The 26,692-nt window shown below is 47.6% G+C and overlaps 1 protein-coding gene across 6 annotated transcripts in view; it reads left to right on the top strand.

Annotated features, from left to right (window-relative positions):
• Nucleotides 1–26,692, top strand: part of NAV2 (neuron navigator 2) — a 708,473-nt gene that overhangs the window by 469,612 nt on the left and 212,169 nt on the right. For 5 of the 6 annotated variants that reach the window (XR_014138638.1, XM_081798468.1, XM_081798467.1 and 2 more), the window contains exons 4-6: nt 5,544–5,616; nt 15,202–15,463; nt 18,674–18,742. Coding sequence is in view for 5 of the 6 variants with exons in the window: in XM_081798468.1 (XP_081654594.1) it covers nt 5,544–5,616; nt 15,202–15,463; nt 18,674–18,742 (404 nt within the window). In the remaining variant the exon portion in view is untranslated. The remainder of the gene's footprint in view (nt 1–5,543; nt 5,617–15,201; nt 15,464–18,673; nt 18,743–26,692) is intronic. The other variant, XM_081798466.1, reaches the window with a different exon arrangement.

The raw sequence follows: 26,692 nt of genomic DNA, 5'->3' as shown, positions 1-26,692 counted from the left end.
TCAGTCGGGTAAGCATCTGCCTTCGGCTCAGGTCATGATCTCAGGGTCCTGGGATTGAGTCCAGCATCGAGCTCCTTGCTCAGGGGAGAGCCTGCTTCTCCCTCTGCCTGCCACTCCCCCTGCTTGTGCTTGCTGTCTTTCTCTCTCTCTCGCTCTCTGGCAAATAAATAAATAAAATCTTTAAAAAAAAAACTTCTCTTAAAATGTTTTTTTTTTTAACCCAACCCCCCCTCCCCAATCCTCTGGCTAGATGAGGTCTTCTAGTGCATGACAGATGTTGTCTGTACTTCCTTGTGCATTATTGACTTAATGCCCAGTTCTCTATGCTAAACTGTCCCCTGCTGTGAGGTCAGGGATTACTCACCACTGTATACCCAATTAGGTGTTCAGTAGGTAGGGGTCAAGGAATGGATAATGAATGGATGAATGATTATTTTTGTTGACAAGTAGCAGCATCAGGTGTGAGGTTCACACTCCTCGAAGGAAGTTGTTTGAGCTGATGTATGAGCTCCTGGAGAAGCTGCATTGTGCTTTTAAAGTGCCCAGAACTTCCAAGTTCTTACTCAGCCTTGTCTGGGGTCCCGGTCTACTATTCCCTAGGCTCTGGGTATTTCATGACTTTTAAAAAATGGCTGTAAGCATGCCTGACTTTAATGCAACAGCTGTTTGCCTCTCCTCCCAGGATGGAGATCTCCAAGGGGCCCAGTGAGAAACCCTTAACTCATGAAAACTAGTGCCCCGTTTACCTGCACGCCCGGAGCCCCATCTTCGCCTTGGGCCAGGTAGTGCCCAGAGAGATGGTCTTCGTTTGCATTAATCATTTTCATGCGCTTTGCACTCAGCTACCCTGGTATTCAGAGAAAAATGCTGCCATGACAACTGCCACAACAGATGGTATTTGATCAGTCTCTAAGCTACAGAGGAGATATACAGTGTTCTTCCGAGGTTTGCATATTTTACTTTATCATGAGACCCAGTCCAGCCTTAATCATGGTTGAAATGTGAAGTTTTCCATTTGCCTCCCATCCCTCCCCCTTCTCTTTCCAGTTGTTTGGCATTTGTTTTGATTTTCCTTGCTCCCTGGTTATCCTGAGTGGAGATGTGCTCTTGGACTCGGGAAGCAAAGACTACAACACACACAGTCCGTGGAAGTTGCCCTGCAAGTCCCAAGTTCAGAGATTGCTGAGGCAACTATCCAACTTCGTGATGGAGATCCCGGCTGAGACTGGGAGGGAGCCTCCACTGTAGCCTTTCTCTCCTGGATCGTCACGGATGGCACATGGCGGAGGCCATGTGTGGCCCCAAAGGGAAGGCTGCGCAAGTGCGTCTTGGTCTTGGTTTGTCCCCTGCCTCCATGCATGCCTGCAGCCAGCCCCGTCCTGCTCCCAGGGTCTGCAAGCCACGTTCTGGTCCCACTTCTGGGCTTTCTACCTCCAGCCCAGCTAAAACTCCAGGAACTCCTTCCCAGAGCTCTCGGACCCATTTCTATGGTAGCAACAACTCCCAACAGCCTTCTTCCCCGGCTCGAAGTGTGGCTCCCGCCCCCCTCGGCAACATTGGAATGTCAGGCTTTGCACAGATTTTTGCCAGCTAATTTTGGAAAGTAGTTTATATTGGCTGCTATGTGTTAATGAACGACTTTGGTCGTATTTACATACTTTGCCTTTCCCATCACTCTGCATTCCCAGCTTTAATCAGATCCGCCTCTCGCACTGTGTGTCTGGAGAGCACATGAGCCACAGGGCTCATTAACAATGGGCACGAGGACATCCTTGTGCTGTAATGAGTGCCCGGGCCAGTCCCCTCACCCAGTGTGGTGGCAGTTTGCAGTTTCAGCGGTGCAGGGGGAGGGACTGGTTGTTTACCTGTATGGTACTTGGAAGAAAACCTTAAGGTGAATTTCAGTCACAAGAGAGGCTGGATCAAAGAAACATTCTCCCCTTCTGATCTCATTCCAAGTGAAGCCAGGAGGTTGGAATCCACATCTGACCCTATTCTGCTTCCCAGCCCTGCTCTCTTCCCGGGGTGCAGATGAAAAGAGCGTGGGTCTCAGCAGCCTTGTCAGGAGTGATTTTTAACCTTAACGGAACATTATTAAAGAGTGGATTTGAGGCTTGAGGAATGTTTTTTGAACTCCTTTAAGCAGAGAAATCATAGTAGAGGGAAAAAAAATTCAAGGCGCTTGATGGGCTTATGAATTGTCTTTTATTTATTTTTTTTAAAGATTTTATTTATTTATTTATTAGCGAGAGAGAGAGAAACAGCATGAGAGAGGAGAGGGTCAGAGGGAGAAGCAGGCTCCCCGCTGAGCCGGGAGCCCGATGTGGGACTCGATCCCAGGGCCCTGGGATCATGACCTGAGCCGAAGGCAGTCGCTTAACCAACTGAGCCACCCAGGCGCCCTGAATTGTCTTTTAAATGATGACCCAAGTTCTTATTTTTAGTTTTAACATACTCCAGGAGTGCAACCCAACCATCCAGATACTGCTCCCTGCTTTATCTCCTCTTTAGGAGAAAGCATTCTTGGTGCCCCTAGGCCTTCTCTCTCCACCTAACAAAGGAAGGTCCCGATGCTTCCTTTGTCCTACATGCTCTGATTTTCCCTGACATGGCTGGGAGTTGGGGTGTGTGGACCCAAGAGAGAAAGGTTATGGAAGTGTGGGCTCCTGCACAGGGAGGAGGACTCTGCTCCAACATGGTCAGAAGAATCCAGCACAGTGTCTGCAACACAGCAGGCATCTACCCAATTATATTGATTGATAAAAAGAATCACAGGTTTCTCAGGCTTGGTACTATTGACCTTTTGGGTGGGATTTTTCATCGTTATATGCACTGTAGGATGCTCAGCAACATCCTTGGCCTCTACCCACTAGATGTTAGTGGCATTCCCCACATTGTGAGAACACAGAGTGTTGCCAGATGTCGCTTGGGCGTGGCAACATTATTACCCCTTCTCCTGCACTGTCCCTGCCCTGTGGAGAACTGATCTTGAAATTCTTTGAAAGAATGATAGGGATTTAAAAAAGACACAGGAGGGGCACCTGGGTGGCTCGGGAGATTGTGATCTCAGGACCCTGGGATCGAGCCCCGCATCGGGCTCCCTGCTCGGCAGGAAGCCTGCTTCTCCCTCTCCCACTCCCCCTGCTTGTGTTCCCTCTCTCGCTGTCTCGCTCTCTGTCAAAAAAAAAAAGATAAAAAAAAATAAAAAAGCAACAGGAGGAAGAAGTCATCCAGGTAACCTATTTATAATTATTCATTCCTTTAATAGAATTTAACATTAAAAGAAAGCCCAGTAGATGGCCGAATTGAAATGAACCAAGGGCTAGCCTTGCAGGAAGAAATTACCATGTACTTTAAATGATACTTTATGCATTGAATGCTCCATGAATGTGCCAAGTAAATGTGTTTTATGTTCCTTGGAAGGAAATATCTATAGAGTTACAATGTTGTAGTAGAGCGAGCAGTGCTTTTCTTGATTACCTTGGTGGGTGTCTTTTTTTTTTTTAAATCAATGCTACGCTACTGCTCTGTTGTTGAAAAAACTTAACCTACCCACGTCAGCACACCTCCATGACGCTTGCCAGGGTAGATACCAAGTGTACTATTTCTGATTTTACATTAACAGATTCCTGGGCGGTCGGCTTTTTCTTTATCTCAATTCTCACAGGGACATAATTGCCAAAACCTCACTTATCAGCCATGTGCAAGATACACTGGAAAAGCAGGATAGGATTTTTCAAAGGAAAAAGGGGTCGCAGAATTTTGTAATTTTGTCATGATTTAAATATTAGTGCCTCTCGGTGGGGGCAGCAGATCCTTTTGTGTGCTTTTGGTACATTACCATTGTTTACAGTTGCGGAAATGAGGACTGATACTTTTCTCAAAAGCGGGATTTTGTAACGGGGAAATAGCATTTAGAGATCTAATTTTGATTACATAAAATGTAAGCAGATTGCTTCAAAACACCTTCCACAGGGCCCCTCCCCGCCATTCTCTTCCTTCTATCTCACCGCCCCCGCCCCCACCCTCCATGATGGTGGCACCTGCTTGTCATCGTCAGTCCTTCTGGCTTGGAAGGACGGGCTAAAAGCAATCTCGCTTTCCCTCCCCCTTTATGAGAAACGATTTTCTGCAATGGTGGCAGGCATAACCCATAACATCAGCATTTATTTAGTTTGCAGGAAGTAGCATTTTGCCCCTTTTCCTAGAGATGAAAAAAAAAAAAAGTCTCCCAGACGAGGATCTTTGAGGGTGAACTGGAGGCTGGGAGAGAGATGGGAAACCGTGCTAAAAAGTGCAAGGAAGGAACAGCCTCGGGCTCAGGGTGGAGTGGAGTCTGAGAAGAGTGCAGTTTTATTCAGCTGCCCCCGTAGCTTAATTTCGTGTTTGGAAGGTCTGAAGACTGGGAACAGAGAAGGAAAATGCCAGACATGGGGCAAGAAGGACATGCATTTCAGGAAGACTGCCTTGGAGCCAGACTCTACTCAAATTAGAGCTCTTACACTGTAGATGTATCACTCCGTGGCTATGAAGTCGCCTTCAGAAAGATCACTTGGGGAGGGGGGAAGGAGAACAGTCACATGGACACTGTGAAAAACAGTCATTTATTCAAGATAAACCCTATGGGTTAAACACCCGTTTGAATGTATAAGAATGCTGACGGAGTGTAGGAGCGTAGGAAGTCGGGTGGGGGGTAGGGGGCGTCTTCCACTGTGAAATGCAAACTGTATGAAATTCAAAGATCCTTGTGCCAAGTCAAAAGCAGTTTCTTTTATTTATGGTCACCATTGACATTAATTGAGCCTGAACATTTTCCTGTAGACCAAAAAATCATTAGCCCTGACAAGTGAAGTCAAATCAGACCTTTGGGAATGACCTAATTGTTCTTTCCCGAGGGCTGGACGTTTGCTTGCCCTTGGCCGTGGCATCAGCCCTGGCAAGCCTGGGAGGCCTCCCAGACTCTGGCAGGTGGGTTCCTTCTTGTCACAGAGAACACAAAGGACAGAGGGGCTCACTGCGGTCGCAGCCCTCCCTCATCATCGGCAATGCCTGCCGTCCTGAGACTCTCGTGAGTAAGCGTGGCCCAGAGCCCTGCTGAAACTCCATTCACTGTTTGCACATTGGCCGGCATGCCTCCCTGGTGCTGGAACTCTCTCCCAGCTGCTGGCGGACGGGTGGGTCTACTGTCCCTTCGTCCCCAGCTGCTCAAATTTTCAGGGTAGCTCTAGGGACAGTGCTGCACATAGGCGCTCTCATTCCACTCTGGTTATTTTTGGCAGCCATGAGCAAGCCAGGGCCTCGACTTCTGGAATTGTGTGGTTGGGATATTAGGTAACTTGTGCTTATGCAAGTACAGACAAAGAGTCCTGACCTGCACCCATCCACCCATCCATCTGCTGCTTGCACGTCGTTCTCCTCGTTGCGAACCTTAGCAAATGCACAGTGAACCCTCTCTCTGACATCGCCCTTTGTTCCTGATAAAAGATGGCTCTGGAGAAGGCTGAAAACTGAGTGTATGTCGTTGTTGTTTTTTTTTTCCCTAGATTGAAAACATAGATGCCTGCTTGAATTTCCTGGCAGCGAAGGGAATAAACATCCAGGGACTGTCTGCAGAAGGTGAGTCAGAGCCCTTGTCATGAAGCTGCCTTTTCATGGTTAGAAATGCCCACCTGTTACCTACTGTTGACTTTAATACAGTTAAGCCCAGGGTGCTGGGTGCGTGCTTCTGGCTTTGTTTTCCTCCTGGTTTTGAGGCAGCTCAAGGCCTGTGTAGACTTGAGGATGCCAACTTTTTGACACCTAAAAAGTCACTCCAGGAATGTAGATTCAACCATGCCGGCCAATGTCTGCTAGACACCAAGGAGGGAGTACTGGAGATGGGGCTGCTTCTCTGGAGGAGGGCTTAATCGAACAATGCTGATTTGATTCACCCGGCTAGCAATTCAGTTAATCATCAAGCTGGGCCTTATCTGTGGGAGAGAGAACACTTAGCCACAGCACATATTTAAACTGTACCGTTCCCAGGGAAAAATGCCGAATCCTTATTTCTTACTTTTCTTAAAAGAAGCAGCACTTTTCCTAGCTCAAAAAAAGAAACAAGAAAACACGTGATATATTAATGAGAGGCTACATTTTGACATCCTGATTAGTTTTTAATTAACTCCAATTGGGTGGCTAATTAGCACATTAGCGTGTGCTGGTGGTTTGCTATTCAATTAAGTATTGGTCTGGAGACGGCTGGTCCGAATTCTCAGCCGCCTCAGGCAACGTCTCACCCTGGAATCTTTTGCGCTCTCTCCTGTTTGTAAATACCAGCTCAGAAGCTGCCACAGACCCCGGCAGCCTCCCAGACTCATTAGGCTGCACCTGCCTCCAGTTTTCCCAGAACAGGTAAAGCGGTTTGGGCCTCAGATGACACCACCTTTCCCGAGCAAGGTTGCTTGTTGAAAAGATGCCTATTAGCATCGACTCCGGTGGTCAGGGTGGAGAGGAGGGGGGACAGTGAGGAAGGTAACAGCCCAGTGGAACAGGTAAGTTTGCACATGTGGTCTGCTGGGGGCCTGTTCCTTGCCTTTGTCCTGCTACGTGGTGAAAGCTTGGTTTTCCTGGCTGTGTGAACAGTAGTAGGGGCGGGTGGCTACTGTTGATGCCTCGTGGGTGTGTCGTGTCATGTCGTGTCTGAACGCGACCTCTCATATGCTGGGCCTGTCCCAGGGGTGGACACAGTGCTTCGGGAGGTCTCCATGGCTGCTGTCGGCTGGTCAGCCCTAACCCCTGCTCTGAGAGGGGGGTCCTTGGAGGATCTCTTTGCCCTGAGGGATGGGCCCTCCGCCATGGGGATGAGATCTGGGCTGAATGACCTACGGAACTCTTTGAGGAATCTCCATACTGTTTTCCAGAGTGGCTGTACCAGTTTGCATTCTCACCAACAATGTAAGAGGGTTCCCCTTTCTCCACATCCTCGCCAACATCTGCCGTTTCCTGAGTGGTTAAATTTTGCCATTCTGACTGGTGTGAGGTGGTATCTCATTGTGGTTTTGGTTTGTATTTCCCTGAGGCCAAGTGATTTTAGGGATTTTTTTCAAGAGTCTGTTGGCCATTTGGATGTCTTCTTTGGAGAAATGTCTGTTCATGTCTTCTGTCCATTTCTTGACTGGATTTTGTGGTTTTTGGGTGTTGAGTTTGATCAGTTCTTTATAGATTTTGGATACCAATCCTTTATCTGATAAGACATTTGCAAAGATCTTTCCCCATTCCATAGGTTGTCTTTTAGTTTTGGTCTTGTTTCTTTTTAAACTTCACTTTCAAATTCTGCTCAAAGCTCTTTTTTACCCACATGCCCCAGAGCAAGTGGCTTTAGAAGATTGAAGGAAGGGGGCGGCTGGGTGGCTCAGTCGGTTAAACATCCGACTCTTATTTCAGCTCAAGGTCATGATCACAAAGTTGTGAGATTGAGCCCTGCATTTCTCTGCCCGTCCCCTCCACCACCACCCCCATCCCACATACACACTCGCTCTCTCTTTCAAAAAAAACCCCCAAAAAACGAAGAAGATTGAAGAGAGATGGGGGCCTAATGACTTCTTCCCCTCCCCTCCTTCCTTTGCCTGAGCCTCTAGGACTGGGGCTGATAGAGCAGGCAAATTCTGCTGCTGGTGAAGTTGCTGCCCTCTTCTTAGGGACCCATAATTATTGCTGTCCCCAAGCGACAATCTCTGCATGCCCTCCGGACCACGGACTTGCTCCCATGCTGCTCCCAGGACGTTAGTAGTCTTTTGTGAGATTGTCCAGCAATTCTGGCTCGCCCTCAGTGGGTAGCATTTATATCCAGTCCCCCCAGTTCAGGCCCCTCGTAGTCCCCACATAAGGTGGTCCTAGTGAGACCGTAGACCTCAGTCTCCTCATCCCTGCATTATACACTGGGCTCCATCTTCCACTTGGAGTAGGTAGAACAGTCCTTCTGTCACCTGGAAGCCCCCACCATACAGTTTCTCTCTAGCTCTTTCCTCCCAGACTTAGGTGGCCAAGAGGCAGATCTGCCAAGTCCATGCTGCGTGGATGTCCAACCAGGGACTGGAATGCCAGCACCCGACTTGGAGTGATTCTCTTGGCGCCTCTACGCCTTTGTCTTCAAGGAGCGCAAGGACCTCACCTTCTTTTCCTTGATGAGGGGAGGAAATATCCAGTCTCTGTGATCATCAGACATTACCACCCTCCCCCACTCTGTGACAGTTTCTCATCTAGATCTTCTGTTGTTTTTTTGCTCTTTTGTCCATTGAGGCATTTTATTTGCACATGTGTATTACATCCCTAGAAAAGAAATCCCAGGATTTTCCCTCCTGTGTATCTTCACCTTGCTTCTTCATGGTCCATGATGCCAGCTGAGTTTGTCCATACAATGAAACCAGACTGGTGGACAGGAGCAGATTATTCTGCCATTTTTTCTAAATCTTTGAGTTATACATCAAATCTGGGGCTCTTCACTCCACACTTGTTTAACCTGCACCTGAGGTTCGCAACAATTTTCCTAGCTCTGTGACCATCGGTGATTTCAAATTCGCCAATGTAACCATGCTTCATCATCACAGTCAGAAACTGGAGGATCATTTTGTGAAGCATGACCTTTGAGAGAGCGCACCTCTGGAGCAGGGTCTACTAAGAACCTGGCGTTTGCCTCTCTTTTCAACATTCTTAATGCTCTTGAGAGCATCTTCCAGGACATTCATGTGGAATTCATGGGAAATCCCATTACAGTGGCCCAGAAAGATGGCAGAAAGAGTCCTCTAGATCTTCTCACCTTGACTTTTGAGGTTGGGGGATGATGATGGTGTTCAGTGGTAGGACGGATTCTGGACTAGTGCAGTCTTGTGGGAAGGTGACTGGCCCCAACTTTTGTCAACTCCTTGAGCTTACAGAGGAAAGATACTTAGAGACTTTTATCCTCAAATGGGCTTTATTCACTTTATTCAATTTCAGGGTTACAAGAAACCTCTCATTTGACATACTGTTAAATTGTAGAAATAGAAGCCATTTATGGAGAACCCATGTATCAGTCACGAACTAAGTGCTGTACATGTTTTGTATCTTATTTAATCCCCCCAACCCTTTGAGATCAGTATTCATATTATCCCCATCATACAGAGGAGGAAACCAAGGCCCAGAGATATTAAGTCCTACAAGGGAAAAGGGAGGCCCACAAGGTCAGCCATGGCTAAGTTGCTCGTATCTGTTTCAGAGGCCTGGTATTTTTCTGCCACTCCCCACTCCTCACACGTCTAACCACCTGCATAATTACTAGAAAAGCATCATTGTGTTTAAAGAAATAATGTAGTTTTAATGCTTTTTGTTTTCCTTTTGAAGATGATTGAGTGCCCTGAGGCTCCTCCTCTGATGAAAAACATCAGTGGTTGGAAAGCCCCATAGGTACTTCTCCGCCCTTTTCCAGTGACTAAAGCAGGGTTTGGAACCCCGGGAGGGTGGAGGGTGTATGCACCTATCACTGAGACATTGCAGCAGATCGTGCCCTGCCCCAACCTGCCCGATGGAGGACCACAGAGAGCCTTTGTTCCAGGGCAGAGGCTGTGGGCCCAGGGGAGCCCCATGGAGACTCTCCTGGTTTGGGACACTTCCGCTGGATTAGGCCTTCCCACCCTCTTGTGTTCCAGACGGTTGGACCCATCCGGTGTCTTGGGAGCTTGGGCCTCACCCTAACCTGGGTGATTTTCAAGACCCCTCCCCGACACACACTCCACCAGTCACGACCATCTGTAAACCTGTCCCGTGAGGAAGGATGGCTTTTATCCTTGGGAGTTTCGAGAACACCTGGCCCTGAGCCCATCCTCCTGTAATGGAGAAGTGAAGGTCTGGGGGGTGAGGCATAGCCTATTTAGTTCAGCAAACATTTGCTGGGCACATCCTGTAGACCAGGCATAGTATCAGTCGTACAAAATTAGCTTTAGTTTCCGTTAATAAGAGAGCTGGGCTACTGGTATGTACACAGTGGCAACAAAGAGAGGCAGTGATTAGCTTTGCCTGGGGCAGTCAGGGGGCTTGACAGAGGCAGCGGTGTTTCTGCGGGGTTTGACAGGATAAATCGGCATTCACCAGACAGGAAAGGAAGGTAGTGGGAAATCTGGACAGAAGAGGAGACATAGGTAGTATGACAGGAGCGAAGACCAGCTCTTTATCAACCTTGAGGACTGGGGGGGACAGAGACAAGGAAGATCCTTCCAGGTGCCTCCAGGAAGGGGTATATGCTTTTGGAGTGAAGTTGGTTGCTGACTTGATGAGCTCAGACCTGGTTTGGCCAGAAACCTAGATGCTGAGCTTGTTCCTCTTTTATTCTGAGCCAGAGAGCAGAAGGTCTTTCTGGATCATTAGGAGAAAAGCAGCTGGTGGATTATTTCCATTTCCTCCTACCCACATCACCTGTTTGGCAGTGAGTGGACCTGATTCTGTTACTCTCCAGAGGGGGCCCTGTAGGCTCTTCCACCCCCTCATCTGTCCCACTTCCCCCATGGGTCCAGCCTTTGACTGGCGTGGTGAGCAGGACACAGAAGGGCTGCGGGAATGGGGTGGGAAGTGCTGTGCTGAATGTAGGTTATGCAGATGGCTCATCTGGAGGAACAATGCCACAGAATCCACAGTCCCGAATCCGCCGGGTGAGCCGGACAGCGCTGTGGGTTAAGGGAACCGGATAGGAATTCTGACTCTGCAGTCTGGTCTGAGCTGGCTCCCGGTCCCTTCTTCCTTACAAAGCAGATTTCTTTGTATTAGATTATTCCAGTGTTTATGCCTTAGTAAACCAGACCTGAGGTTTCTCTTAAGTAATGCTGAAAGAAAAGAACTTTGTTTTTCCTATCCTTCATGCCCAGCATCCCATACAGCATCTGTGCACATTCGTACCAGCCAGGGGGAGCAAAGAAATCAGTCAGAACCCGAGGGAATTAAGAGTCCCGGCAATACTGAATTCTAATGGAAATTGAAAAATGGCCTCTGTAGCATGTTCATGGGACATGGGCATGGCCACAAGCAGAGAAATGCAGTCAGGGTTCTCAGGCAGGTGTAGATACCAGCCAGGTAGTGTCCATTCTAGCTAGGTCTGCATTGTTTTGTTTTTTGTTTTTGTTTTTCTTTTTCTAGAACTCAAGAGTAAGGATAGTTGATCGGGCATAAAATGATACTGTTTTTCCAAACCTTGGGAAATGTCATGAAGGAAACATTCTTGTAGGCCGATTGATTTTGTTGTTAGTCTCTCGGTGCCGCCCGCTTACCAGGCCTCGTGGAACACAGACACATGCCTCTTGGAAATGTGGAAAGAATACAGTTTTAGCTATTTTGGGTCCTGTCTGTTGTGGACCACCCGTGGCATAAACTGTGTGGCTTCCAGCCCCAACCAGAGCATCTACCACTCTCCAGTTTTTGTGCTCTGCAAAGAAAATTAAACAGTCCAGACGTCCACCACCTGGGGAGTGGGTACACAAGATGTGGTGTATCCATACAATGGGGTATTACTCAGCAACACAGGGAAACAAATTAACGATAAATGCTCTAACATGGGCCATCCCAAAAACCTGCTGCGTGAAAGAAGCCACATGCAAAAGACTATATATTACATGGTTCCACTTACAGGAAATGTCCAGAAGAGACACACCTTGTAGAAATAGAAAGCAGATTCCATATTGCCTGGGAATGGGTTTGGGGACTGACTGCAGATGAGCATGAGAACTCTATTTAGGGTGATGGAAATAGTCTAAGATTACAATTTACTGAATTGACTGAAAATCATTATACGCTTAGTTTTCTGGGTGCAAATTACACTTGGGTAAAGCTGTTTAAAAAAGAAACGGGGGGCACCTGGGTGGTTTAGTGTCCCAACTCTTGATTTTGGCTCAGGTTGTGATCTTAGGGTCATGAGCTCAAGCCCTGTGTCAGGCTCCATGCTGGGCGTGGAGAGTCTGCTTGAGATTCTCTCTCCCTCTGCCTTCCCCCGTCCCAGCATGCGCATGTGCGCACGTGCTCTCTCTCTCAAACAAACAAAAAAACCCCCCAAATCAGAAGCTCACCATTGACTTTTGTCTAATATGAGATCATTCCTGATTAATATCCTTCTAGATGCCTGTGACTGCAGCATGAGCGGGGGGAGGAGCAGGGAGAATGGACAGCTTCTTAAGTCTTCCTTTAAGGGCAGAGCCCTGTGGTGAGTTCTGAGGAGACTGTAGGTAGAGTGGCCATATTTTCTGAACTAAAATGGAAAGTAGAATCAGGCAGTGTCCTGGGTGCTTTGCACTCATTTTCTCATTCAACATTCACTTAATTCTCATAACAAGCCTGTAGGAAAGGTGCAGTTTGGCATATGCCCATTTTAAAGAAGAAAACGGAGGCCCCGAGAGGTTGAGTCTTCTGAAAATTCAGTCTGTAAGTGATGAACTGTCGAGATTCAAACCCCGGTCTTTCTGGCTCAAAAAGTCAGTGATCTTTATACTAAAAATACTACCTGCTAAGAAGTAGTATATGTGTGGGAAGACTGTGCTCTTTGACAGAGATGTTTTAGGGACTGGTGCTGAGTTATGAACAGTAAGGGACTCACCAACCATGGTGGGTAGAGAATAGGACAAAGCTGTCTCTGTTTGCCCTGACTTGGGCTGGCCTGCCAGGAGGTGCTGATGTGGACATGCCTGCCTCTTGCAGGGGACAACCCATCCACCCCTGGGTGTGCTGAATTTTTAGTTCCTCCCTTTTTTGTTGTTCTTACGTGGTTCCAGAAAATGTATTATGGAATGTGCCAAACATTCCATAATCATAGAATACTTACAGAAGAATAAAGACTACTTATATGCCCACCAGCTAGCTTAATAAATAAAACATCATCTGGTTGTGCTTTTAAATTTACCACACGTGATGGGTAGACAAGTAAAACCAAGTTACACAGTGTGGGGAGACCGGGCTTTGAGATGGAAAAACCTAGATTCAAATCCCAAATCCCAGCTCTGTCATGTATTCCCTTGGAGAGGTCATAAAACTGTCCTGCGCTGCTGTTTTTCTTTGAAAAAGGGACATTAATACTCACTTCCCAGGTTGTAGAGATTGAATGAGATCATGCTCATCAAGAGCTTAACCTGATACATACTAATTAGTAGTAGTCCTTGTTCTTATAAACAGTATAACCTGAAAACTATCAAAGGCACTAAAAATAAATCTTACATAGATTTCGCCAATCCCCATGATTAGCTCTACTTTCTCCCTCCCGTGACTTCAATTTTGAGGGGGAAATGGTTTCCCAAGTTCCTTAACAGGTGCAAACCTGCATGCCAGCTTTTGATTCTGTCCCCAACTCCCACCAGTGCCCAACTGGGTGACTATGGGCATGTCACTTCATGCACCTGACTCCTCCCATCCAAACCTCCCATTCTGTGACCCTGATGTGCTTGTAAGAACATTTAGAAGCAGACACAGAACAAGCCACAGGGGTGTGTGTGCTGCTTTTTTGGTTTCCGTAGGCTGGAGAAGGAAGGAGAGCTGAAGGGTTAAAGCTGACCTACTACCTCCAGAAACTGGGGGCCTCAGCCAGCACTTTGAGGCTTTCTCTGCTCTCCATATTGCCCAAGATGGTTAATAAGCATCCTCCTTTGTCTGGGCCAGTCCTAGCTCACACCTGACCACCTGGCTTAATTAAAAGCTCACCCCTTTCACTCTCAGAAGCATCATGGTTTGCATGATAAGTCATAAGATGATTGCAGTAAAAACCATTTCTAAGGCACGAACCTGGACCTTATGGGAATCTCATACAGGAGTCTGGGGGCTATGGTTATTTGTAACGAAGAGCAGGGAAGGCCTTCACTGTTGACGGTGTGCTTTCACAGATAGGCTCTTACTGGATCTGCAGGATAACGTTGTATGATGGGGAAGCTGTGTCAATATTGCCAGTGAGGCCCAGAGAGATCAAGTGACTTACCCAGAGTTGCAGAGCAAGCATGTGCTGGAGTACAGACTGGAACCCACATTTGTGTTGTCAGTTGTGATCTCTGTTTCTTCAGGGCTTGGCAGTCATTCAGGCTGGCCTAGTCAGATCATGCCCAGGACACCGGCAGGCATGCAGGGAATGGGGCTTGTTTCTGAAAGGACCCCATTCATACCCTCTGCCCGGTAATGGGTCCTGCAGGAAACTCTTGCTCCTATATCCGAAGTCTCTTCCCGACCTGGGGCTAACCAGGACGTGTGCATTTCCCACACAGGAGCTGCTCCCCTTCCTCTGTCCCACTCCTTCTGACCCCGTAGCCAGTTGAGAGAAGGAAATTCAGCTTCAGGTGGAAGCAAAGCAGAGGGAGCCCCCAAGATTCCTTCTTCCTGTCCCTCAGGCTGGTGGCCCTATTCCTTCACCCTCAGGATCGGTTCAGGCCCCGGCCTTCGAATCTGGTGTTAAAAGAACATAAAAGGAAGGATTCCCCAAGGAGCAACACCCTCGATCCATAGCCTCTGCCTGTGAATAAATATTTTATTCCTTCTCGGCAGCTTTTTATGCATGCCTTGAGGCAAATGCATTTTAACACCTAAAAAATTCTGTTTGGAATAAAAATTTTCTTACCCCCCACTCTGTTCTCATTTTTTGTTTTTAATACAGAATTTTTGTGTGAGTTCTTTATGAAAGCAAGTCCTATAGCCGATCCCCACACCCATCCCAAATTAGTGATTTAGTAGACAAGGGAGACACAGAGCCACGTGTTTGAGGGAAGGATGGTTGGGCAGAGCAAAGTGAGGATTTCGGAGTTGGGTAGGAGCCCCTTGGCATATGCACAAAGCGGCTGGAGGCACAGAGCGTGGACTCCGCTGCCAAGTGGAGACCGGTGAGGCTCCCCCTCCGCCGCCCGGCGCCGGAGTGCACCTCTGTCCCGGATTGCTTGCTTTGCCTGAGAACAAGCACAGTCTTGCTCGGGAGTCTGACTTTTTTTGGTCGCGTCCTTGCTGAGAGTTTCCTCCCGGCACTCGCCAGACATCCGGCTGCAGCTTGCCTCATGTATCCGCTCTAACCCCGGTGGTGGAGAAGCCGCGAATTTCTCTGTGGCCGACGCCCCGCCGTCCACTGACTGTGGTCGCAGGGAGGTGTTCAGGAACTGCGTCCGGTCCTAGAGAGATGAAGCTCGCGAGCAAGAATGGGCCCCCGAGCTGGGGCTCCTTGTCTAAAAGAATCTCCTCACTGTCTTGCAGAAATCCGGAACGGCAACCTCAAGGCCATCCTGGGCCTCTTCTTCAGCCTCTCCCGCTACAAGCAGCAACAGCAGCAGCCCCAGAGGCAGCACCTGTCCGCGCCGCCGCCGCCGCCCGCCGGGGCCCAGGCGGCCGCGGCCCCCTCCCAGTGCCAGGCTGGCGCTCCTCAGCAGCAGGTGCCCGCCGCCCCCCAAGCCCCGGGCCAGCCTCTGCAGCAGGTGCCACATCAGCAGTCAAAAGCACAAGCTGAGATGCAGTCCAGGTGGGGGCGCCTCGCCGACTGGTAATTCCGTGGTTCGCGGGGCATCCTCCACGCCGGGCCCAGCCGTAGCCGAGGCCCAGTGTGTTCTGGTTTGGGCCTCTGCAGTGCTGAGGGCTACTGGTAGTGGGGAGGGGTGGGGGGGGTTAGCATGGCCTTGAAATGGATGCAGCGGGGCTGCCTCCAGTGCCTGGCAGAGATGTGTGCTCTTACAGGTCAGAATGGCCGGCAGCCAGAGCTGACTAACTACTCTTGCCTTGATGCTGGCCTATTATGCACTAAACAGCCCCGAAAATAGACTCCAGCCTGGTTTTGCCATGTTTTGCCTATAAGCTGGGCGTTCGGTGTTCTATGCGTTGAGTCATTCTACTTAGTGGAGGTGAAAGTTCTGCCGTGGATGCCTCTGCTTCACCAGAAGAGGAATATCAGGAGCACAGAAGAAAGACGGGAAATGCTTAGCAAGGAAGGGAGCAGCCACCTTCCATGAGAGGACCGGGGACTGGGTTTTGTTAGCCTTGGAGAGTTGATAGCGGCCTCAGCCGTGGTCCTCCGTTTTGTGGGATTAGGGCTTCAATGTTGCTGACACTCGCAGAGGGGCTGATGCCTGCCAGTGGGGCTCTCGGCGTGGAATGATAAGCACGCAGAGCGCCAGGGTAGTTACCATCTACTGTGTTATAATGGGAATAGTTGCATCCCTCAACGACTCTGCAGAAGATCGCCTTGTAGAACATTCATTTTAATGGGTGGAGGGAAAGGGAGGGGATCAGGAGCTAGAAAGCGTTTGACTTGTAGTAAAATTCTAAAGAAAAGTCCACAATAATTGTTGCTTGAAGCTGTAAACCTTTAGTTACTAAATCATCTAAACGTCACTAATTAAATTGATTGCTTGATTTCACTTAATATGTGCTGAAGAGTAATGGCTTTTCCTTTCCAGTCCCCCAAAGTACCAGTGTTAATGATCATGGGGCTTCTTGCACACGTTCGTACCCTCAGAAGCCCATTGTAATTGGACAAAGCACAAAACAGTCCAGACAAAACAGGTGCCTTGTAGATGGTTACAGCTTCTTCCTTCCCCTGAGAAGTGCTACTTCCCATTTGTGATGGTGTTAAAACCAGCAGTGATGGGTGTGCTGTAAACCAGATGCCCTAATTAATTATCTCATTATATCCAATTGACATTATGGAAATTTGTAGGCTAGCAGAAATGCCTGGACTAGTAATGAGGAACAGACAGCCAGGCAGTGAGCCTCTGCACCCTGACCTGAGGAAGCACCTGCGTGCGAGCCATTCTCTGATCAGAGGCCCCTGATGGCCCTAGGTGATTGAATGACCAGGATATCATTTCCCACACTGTATTCTACAGAGTGCTTATTCCCTGGATGGTAACTTGTAGGGGAAGAGTTCCATAGGGGGAAAAGTTGGTAAATAATCTGGGTTGAGTTGTTAGAACTGTTATTACAGGTCTACTCGGGTCCTTGAATCTGCCAAAAATGCATTCATTTATTTAGTTAGTGTTTGAATGCCTTCCATGTGCCAGGCACTGTTCTAGGCACTTGGGGTTCACGGATGAATGAGACCACCAGTGTGCCCACTCTTTGTATTTTCCTGGAGGAGGCAGGCAAATAGGGAAGAGAACTACCACATACTGGTAGTATAGTAAGATGATGGGATTCAGAAGGATTAGGTTGATAACTTAGGTTGGACTGATAGGAAATTCTCTCTGGGGACGTGACACCAGAGCGGAGATAGGAATGACCTGGAGCAAGCCACGCAAAGTTTAGGTGTAGAATAGATCAGCCAGAGGTTGCAGCTGGTGCAAAGGCCCTGTGGTATAAGAGTAAGCTTGGCAGGTAGGAGGACCAGAAAGAAGGCTGGTGTGGCTGGAGTTCAGTGGGTGAGGGGAGTTGGAAAATGGTAAGGTACCTGTAAGCAAAGCCTCTGTCTACCTGGAAGACAGTATGACTGGTGGTCCCTGGAGTTGCCTAGTGCCGTGGCCCTGGGGTCCAGTCACAGTGTGCTAGCTAAACTGGGTGAAGAGTTTGCATTTCATTTTATAGGTAACAGGAAGCTGCTGGGGTGTCTTGAGCAGGAGAGACTTGATTTATGGTTTCAAAAAAAAATCTTCTTAGCCCCCTTCTGGATAATAAGACTATGAAGGTGTAGAGATGGAAGGAAGGACCCCAGGTAAGAGGCTTTTGTGGTCCTCCAGATGACTGTGGCTTGGGCCAAGGGCTGGAGCAGATTTGTTGATGGACCACTTCACCAGGTTGAGCCAACAGGACTGTGAGTAGATCGACTGGCTGGAGTGAGGGAGAGCATCACAGATAAAGCCTAGATTCCTGGCGTGAGCAGTGGTAAATGGTGCTATTTATTGAGATGAGGGAGCCTGAGAGACGAACATGTACGTGCTGTGAGTCTTCAAAAGAGGCCGTAGAAAGCATTCCTCAAACTGAGCCGCAGAACTTACTTCATAGGGCTTCTCACTGCATATAGGATTCCAAGGAACATGCATTGAGTAATACCGGGCTTGTGTCACTCAGCTATGCTAGCTCGAGGCACCCATTTCCATGGTAGGCGTGTGTTTTCTTAAGAGAACCAGATGTTCCAGTCAGGACACCCATCTCCCAGTAAGAAAAAACAGGTGCTTTACCTAGAGAAGAGTCAAACTTACTTAAGCCAGGTTTTTAGATCCATTTATTCCAGAGTGATTCCTACCATCATGGCCTCCTGACTCTGTACTGTGGTGACATGGATTGGCCTTTGGTGTTGCTGTATGTCCTCCCTCATTCTTTATCTGGCCCAGATTGGGTTACTTCGGCAGATGACTGGTTTCCCACATTATATACTGATCCTTTCTAATTTTACTTCTGAAGGACAATCTTATTCTCAGGTTCTAGGGATCTAATATCCCATGCTTACACTCTGGCTGTAAATTTAAGAATAGTAAAATGGCATCACTGGCTTAGTTCCATTGTATTTCTATCCCACATTTTGTCTTTGGTAACCAGAGTCCCAAAGGTAATGGTTTAGATCCTTGATCATCAGTGTGAAATGCTGGTGCAAGCCCCGAACACCAGGTTTTAGTCCTTCTGTTAGAACCAACCAAGCCAGGCGCCTCCCCGTTATCATAGACTCCTGTTAGTCATGTGTGTGTCTAACGTATCTTCTCTCCCCTCACTCATCTCTTCCACTTTTTTTCTTTCCGTCATGCAGTGCATCATCCAAGGACTCATCTCAAAGCAAAATCATCCGCTTCACTCTGGGTCAGAAAAAGATTTCTAGGTTAGACTTTTCTCTGTGTCCTGCAAAGCATGGTTTCAACCCAACTCATTGATCCCTTTGCTCTGGCTAAGTTTCCTTTTGGTCCCTCTCCCCGTTTCATGTTTGCAGTTTGAGAAAACCAAACATGCTTTGGCTGATGACCCAATGTTGGAAAGTTTTGAGAGTGTCTGGGTGGGGGAGGAGTCATTGAAAAGGAGTGTGTATGTGTGTGTCAGAGTGTATGTGAGGTGAAGATGTCCATACTGCTTCTGCATTTCATTGATTTGGGCTTTGATTGCTCGGTCATCAAAATCCTTTCTGATTTAGGGAGAGGTAAGTTTCTTGGTGGATTTTATAGTGGTTTTATGATGCATTTGGCTCCCTGCTGTGGCCTGACCCTGATCCCACCTTGCCTGCATCTCCTTTGTGTGTGTGGTGCTTTTTATTGTTGCCGTTATTGCTAAAATTACTAACGTGGCATTGGTTTTCTTTTGAATTATAAAGACCTGAAGCATGAATGAATCCAAATGGTCAGAGGAGACAAGGCCACAAGGCAGCTATGTCTCATTTTTGTTTCTGGTTGCTCTTTTGTACCTTGGAGGGATTGCCTCAGTTACCTACAAATAAAAACCAGCCTTGCTCACTAACTAGTTCTCTTGACACAGAGTTTGTCATCTACTGCCTCCTATGAGGACCCATCCCAGGGGATGGAAAATGCAGGTCACATCTTTGCGATCTACTGTTCTTTTAAAAGTAGCAAGAACTAACATTTACTGAATGCTCGTTATGCTCCAATTTGAATGCATTCTCTTATTTAATCCTCACATCAGTCTTCATGCAGCAGGTCATGTTATTATCCCCATTTTACAGATGAGAAAACTAAAATCGAGGAAGTTAGGTAAGTTACCCAAGGTGACACAGAAAGTGGAAAAATCCAGGATTTGAGCCCAGGTGATCTAACTCCAGAACCCTCACCTTAACCACTGTCTTACACTCCTCCTCTCTTCCTCCCCCTTGAAATCTGGTACTTAAGGGGTTGTCGAGGCTGCTTTTAAAAATCTAAGATTTCAACCATTACTCTCGGTCTTTTGCCTCCCCTTGTAGCATCCCAACAGAACCCGATGCTGGGGTGAAATCGCTTCATTTACTTTTCATTGAATTCTCACTTAACGCTAAAGGGAGGCCCACACCACATTTGTATCTGTATTCATGTGACAAATACGTACCGAAGTCAGCCTGCTGCCCCACTCTGTCAAGCTCTAGGTGCCTTTTCTAGCCAAAGCTTTCTTTTTCTTTTCTAAAAGGTTACACATAGGGAGACCCAACTCGGGATCTGCCTGGCTGTTGGGGAGGAGCCACAGGGCAGTTGCCTCTCTGTAGAACAAGTCCACATATTACCCAGACTTGGTTCCGGGGGACGGGAGGGAACCCACATTCATCAGTGCTTCTCATAATCCTGTGTCTCTGTCAGTTTGGGCTGCTAGAACAAATCACCATAAACTGGGTGACTTAAACAACAGAAATGTTTTCCTTACGGTTCTGGAGGCTGGGAAGTCCAAGGTCAAGATGCCAGCTCAGTCGGGTTCTAATGAGGACCCTGTTCCTGGTTTCCGGATGACTGTGTTCTTGCTGTGTCCTCACATGGAGAGCAGTGAGAGAGGATGCAAGCCCCATCCTTCTCTTGTTATAAGGCACTAATCCCACTGTGAGGTCTTTAACCTCATGACCTAAGTCTCTCCCCTAAGCCCCATTTCCAGATACCATCATCTGGGGATTAGGGTTATGACACATGAATTGGGGCGGGGGCAGGGAGGACATAAACACGCAGTTCATAACACCACGCTAGAGAGTGCCTGCTTTTCCTGAAAAATAACACAGGGTCCAACTCAGACACCGACTGCCCTGGCAAACGGGATTCCCAGTTTTCGAGCATTGTGCAGATGTCCCTATATAGGTGTCAACCTAAATAAGGATGTAAACTGAGGTAAGCTGAAATTACCAAACTCAAATTGAGTTTATTTGGGAATAGCAGAGGAATTGTAATTTGGGAAATGCATGCCAGAGCAAGAAAAAAGTGAGTCTATTGAGGGTTTGGGGCGTGTTATAATGATGGACCACAGTGCAAGGGGGCATGTGAGGGTTCAGCCAGAGTCCAAGCAGTAATTTCATTGGTTTGAGGATGGAGAGGGATTCTTGGCAGATGTGCATGGTCAGGAGATAAGTTTCTGTATTCCGTAAATCAGACATTGATGGGCCATCAGCCTCTCCGTTCTTACATGCCGTTCTTCTGAGGGCATGTGCATGAGATTCTCCATTTCCTATCCTCCAGTTCCACTGTAGATTGAAATACTTTCACGGACAAAAGGAAAGGAGGAGAGTGAGCTTGGAGGGAACCTGAAATCTAGTGTTTGTTCCCACGATGTGCTCCATTCTAGAAGATAAAACAAACAGGCGCTTGCTGGGAAAATATCTGCTTGAGGCACATGCCCATCCCGAGCATGATTTGTTATCAGTCCCCGGATGATGGAAGGAGGCAGTGGGAAGAGAGGAAGGACTGAAGGGTGAGGCCATGTCTGCCTCTCCCCCAGGGTGTGCTGGGTACAGGGCTTCCAAGCTGATGGAAAGCCAAGGTGTGGCTTTCTTTCAGGGTCACATCCCCCACCTAGAGTTTCTTTTGGATACATTTTTGTTTGTTTCATTATTTGCCTAATACTCTTCTTTGCGCTTTCCTGCCCCCCTCCCTTTCCCACCCCCAGCCTTGAGCACAATTCTGATAAGCATTTTAGCTAATCCAGGCATCACCAAATGTAACAGTAAAGTTAGCTGCCAGAAGAAATAGACTTACCCCTGCTGACGGAGTAAGGCACTTCTCCCAGAGCTCTGGAAATAGATCTTATTCAAGTACAAACATTGATGCAACACTGGCCAGAGCCCAACATCTCGATAGGCACCAGAGATACCCAACAGGGTGGGAAGCCTCACCCTTGAGTCTGGATGCGGGGAAGAGGCTTATAGGGGGCATCATCACAGGGGTGAAGGGTTTGCATGAACTTCTGCCTTCGACTACAACTATTGTCCCTTGGCAACCCTGGCGGCTCCCAGGTTGGTAGGCATATTCCATCTGCAGATGCGCAGAAGCATGGTGACTATGAGTGCAGCTAGTCAAACCTAGTGAAAGCCCCTCTTCACCCCTCACCACGTCGCCTGGGCTAATTATTTATTTGCCAGGAGCCCATGTTTCTTTACTGCCACATTCAGAGTGTTATGTGGATCAAGTAAAGTCCTCTCCGGTCTGGTCCATAATGAGCGCACCATAACTAGCAGGGACAGTGATGTTGGTGTTTGGGGTTGATCTGGGCCAGCTGGGGCCACCAGGCCACCTCTAACAAAGACCTACAGAGTTGACCTACACAACCATCTTGCGGAGAGGAAGCAGTGGGGCTAATATTTCTGTCCTCTTTGTCCAGCTGCTGAAAAGCAGAGGCTATGAGATGAGAGGTTTAGCATTTAATGGTCTCCTCTGGCAAAAAAAAAATCTCCGATCACAACACCTTCCACCTGAGGTCCCAAGCATGTGCACCCACCTTCTCCCCGAGTTTCAAGTAGCTTTGCAGGGAAGAACGGCTTTCTTCCCATCAGTGCGCTCAGCACGTGGAGCTAGGATCTAGTCACAGGTTATGTGCCAAGAATGACCGTTTACTACCCTGCCTGCTTGGCTCTGCACATGTTGAAGAATCGACCACGGCTCCAGCAGCGGCAGGATTTCTCTCCTGCCTCTTTTTTACACCACTTCCTTTAAACTTACTTTTTTTTTTTTTTGAAAAGCAACATGTGTATGTTTCGAAGAACCCATCTGTGTCCTCTGTCATTTTGTAACTATGTTTGGAACATGGAATGACTTGAGAAGTAGAGTTGTTCTTGCAAAGGAGTCCTTGGAACTTTCTGGCACCATAAATGATGCAGGGTTGACTTGACATGCCCCGACCCCCGCCCCCCGTTCCACATGACCAAGACCTAACTCTTGGCAGAGACGGATGCTAATGTGCAGGCAGCAGCTGTTTCCAGGCTGGGACTTGATAGAAGTTCTTGGGATGCACAAGGATGTTACAGTAATGAACTTGAGAATGTGAGCCGGGGGCTTAGGGTCTGTGTTACTGTGAACTAGGGGATACTCTGCTTTTCCACTCTAACTCTGCTCCCAGCCTCCCTAACGAATGCCTCATTGCTGGAGGGCAGGACAACGTCCAGATTCATACTGTGCCATACAAGGCCCTCTCTATTCTGGCCCTGCCTGCTTCTCTAGCCTTGTTTCCTCCCAGCCTGTTCCCCACTCCCCAGCACACACCAGCGCTTCCTTCCTCTGCAGGAGATATGTGCCTCTCACCATGACTCCATACCCTCTTGCCCTCCACTCGCATTTCCGTTCCACATGCCACATCTTGCTCTGGGGTCACATCTATTTAGAACCTTCCCTGGCCATCCCGCCAACTTCCAAGATGATCATTTTTCTTCTTTGAATTAATTCTGACCTTTGCATATTCTTTTATCAATACATGTGTAATTTAGATGTCATCTGGGATCAATCAGCCCCTTAAGATCTAGATGAGATTGAACTAGAACCCTGCCTCACTCTTTTTGGGCTGCCATAGTAAAATACCACAGACTCAGTGACTGAAACAACAGAAATTTATTGCTCACATTTCTCGAAGCTGGAAGTCCATGATCAGGATGCCACCCTAGTCGGGTTCTGGGCAGATGGCTGACTTCTCACTCTGTCCTCATAGGGTGGAAGGGGCTACCTAGCATTCTGCACCGTCTTCTATAAGGGTGTTAACGTCATTCACGAGGGTTCTGTGTAATGACCTAATCACCTCCCAAAGGCCCCACCTCCTAATGCCATCACACTGGGCATTAAGATTTCCACATAGGAATTTGGGGTGGGGGAACATAATCATTCAGGCCATAGAAAACTCTTCTTCAATTTGCAGAAAATCCGGTCCCTTCTCCACGATTGCTCATGTACCTTAGGTCCTCAAGGTCATCTTTGTCTTTGAAATGCTACATTTGAAATCTTCTAATTCATTCTGAATTAATTCAGGAGGATTGACTCCCTATCCCAAAGAATATTTTGGTTCCCTCATGGGTGGATCCAAACAAGCCTTTTTCCTTACTTCCTACCCACCACACATTCATTCATGGCCTTTGTATGTGAGGCGGACTTTGCTGAAAATTTCAGAGAGATGGTGGGGGGCTTCTTGCTTTGGAGCAAGCAACTATTCAAGCCCATTCACAACAAAACCCAAGTTGTTTTTTTTTTTTAAGATTTTATTTATTTGAGAGAGAGAGCACAAGCAGGGGGAGCGGCAGAGGGAGAGGGAGAAGCAGGCTCCCCGCTGAGCAGGGAGCCCGATGCGGGGCTCGATCCCAGGACCCTGGGATCATGACCTGAGCCGAAGGCAGATGCTTAACCAACTGAGCCACCCAGGCGCCCCAAAACCCAAGTTTTAAAGCATTGTGTTGTCCTAGACACCCTCTGAAACTTGGAAGAAATTACTTGGTCTCCACCCAGTCTTTCCATTTGGTCAAGTTCAAGGAGCTGTCCTAACTAGGGTTTAACAGTGATGGGAGTAGAAGGTGACATGAATTGGCTTGAACTTTGGGGTGGCTTTTGATGCCTAAAATGCTTCCAGACTGCAGACCTCTTTGGTGCTCACAGATTTGCATGTGAACTAGGGGATACATGCAGAAATACATGGATACATGGAGAAAGTTTAAAAAAGAAAGTCCAGGCTGGGAGGAAACAAGGCTAAAGAGGCAGGCAGGGCCAGAGTAGAGAGGGCCTTGTATGCCACAGTATGAATCTGGACGTTGTCCTGCCCTCCAGCAATGAGGCATTCGTTAGGGAGGCTGGGAGCAGAGTTAGAGTGGAAAAGCAGAGTATCCCCTAGTTCACAGTAACACAGACCCTAAGCCCCCAGCTCACGTTCTTTTTCATGTCAGCTGCCTTCAAGGCCTTCAAGAACTCCTTCTCCATGTCCTAGGAAACTTGGCACAACCCTGCAGCCACTTGAAGGCTATGCCGCTCCCATCAAAGGTGCACCTCTAGGTCCTGACTCAGTGTAGAGAATCTGATGATGACCACCCATGGGGAAACCAGAACTGTCTTAGTTGATCCAAGACCAGAATGTTTCACTCTGGGGATTGGGGCCTATGGATGGCTCAGAGGTACCCTAAGTATAAGGTCTCAGTCACAGGTACTTGGATGAAGCAGTTTCTCTTCTGGAATGTTTCTTAGGGGAATGAGCACCGTCTGCCAAAGCCTGGCTTGCCTCTTTGAAAATGTAGATCTCAGACTTTTATATGTTGATTTTTGTCTGCTGTCTTCTGATACTTACATCTAGATCCTCAATTTCCTTCATTATTTGTTTGATTCTTTTTGGTACCAAAGCCTGTTTCCTTTATTACAATGCCGAAGTCATTTATGAATTTATGCTCAGCAGAGAGGATGGGAAGGGGAACTCACATGCATTGAGTACTTAGAATAGGCCAGACATTAAGCCCCGTTCCAAATGAGCAACTATCCTATTGGGTAGTTGATTATTATTCCAAAGTTATCTGATATGGAACATGAATCTTAGAGAGATTATAATACTGGTCCAGTGTCATGTGTATGGAAAAAGCCCATATTTTATCCATTATCCCACACTACTCATCCAAGAGAAAAAGGAAGATGAACTTTATATTTTTAATCAGCCTATGCAATTCAAGGTTGTACTCATCCCATCCGACGCTTTGATCAATCTTTCTATAAAGCCCCCGACTGCCCTGAAAAGTCTGTGGTCCAGCCCTGGGTCAGGGCAGTGGGAGCTCTTCAGCAGCTCTGAAAGGAATGTATCTTTTCCCTTCTTGTTGCTTTTTGCTTCCCTACTCCTTGCAAATTCCCTACTGAAGTAGAATGCTACGACCTTTTACCCTGTGCCACTTCATACAGTTGCTGTGATATCATCTGGGAACAAGTCTATAATCCTTTTCCACGCCTGTCTGTGGGCATGAAGACTCCTGTAGACTAAGGCTGGGTTAAAGGAGTCCAGCCCAAAGGACTCCATGTCTGCCCCTGCAGAAGCTCTACCATTAGCTGGGAGTACTCCGCTAAAAATGACTTGGAGGGCTTGCTGGATGCTGTCTGTATTCAAAGCAGAACCAAGAGGTACCAAGATCCCATTGCTAGACCTCCTTATTCAGTTGTGCTGGCCACATCTGGTACCTAAATATACACCCTGGCACTGCTGGTTTGTAGCCCACTCTGTGTCTGTCTTTATGGGGTGAATATTTTCTCCAAACAAGATGGGGTAAATTAACAGAGGGGCGAATCCTCCTAGTGCAGTGGAAAGTGCACTTGCCTCTGCCACTTGGCGGGGAGAACTCACCCCCTTCCTTCTCTCCTAGTTCCCAGTCAGGGAATTGGGCCACCTTCTTCTTAACTGTATAAATTTTACAGTGCTCTCACACCAGCTCATGTTCTCTGTTTACAAACCATCTTTCTTGCTCAGCCAGCAAGAAAAAGTTTAAAGTGATCACCTGCTTATATGTAAAATGCTTCCAGACTGCAGACCTCTTTGGTGCTCACAGATTTGCATGGGGAGAGAAAGTTTAAAGCTTTATGAGTTGAAAGTTCAGACTTATCACTAGATCTAATGCTAGTCATAGGATGTTCCAGTGGTTTTTAAACAGTTAAGTGGGTTTTAGCTGAAATATATAACTATCTCATTATTTATTCATCTTTAAACTTTTAATGATTAGAAACAGCCTGCTTAGTAGTCTCTCAACCAAAGTTCTGATCTGGGGAGTCTTACCCTTAACTCTTGGGGGAGGAGGCCATAATATCTTTAGACATATTACAGAGATGTCTGCTAACTTTATTTCCCAAACCACCCCAACTGAGTTACTTAAAGAGAAAGTGTATGTTTGTCT

The sequence above is a fragment of the Leptonychotes weddellii genome, chromosome 11 (genome assembly GCF_054177405.1).
Source record: "Leptonychotes weddellii isolate Sample4059 chromosome 11, ASM5417740v2, whole genome shotgun sequence".
Classification (NCBI taxonomy): domain Eukaryota; kingdom Metazoa; phylum Chordata; class Mammalia; order Carnivora; family Phocidae; genus Leptonychotes; species Leptonychotes weddellii.
This window is presented reverse-complemented; position numbering and strand designations above follow the sequence as displayed.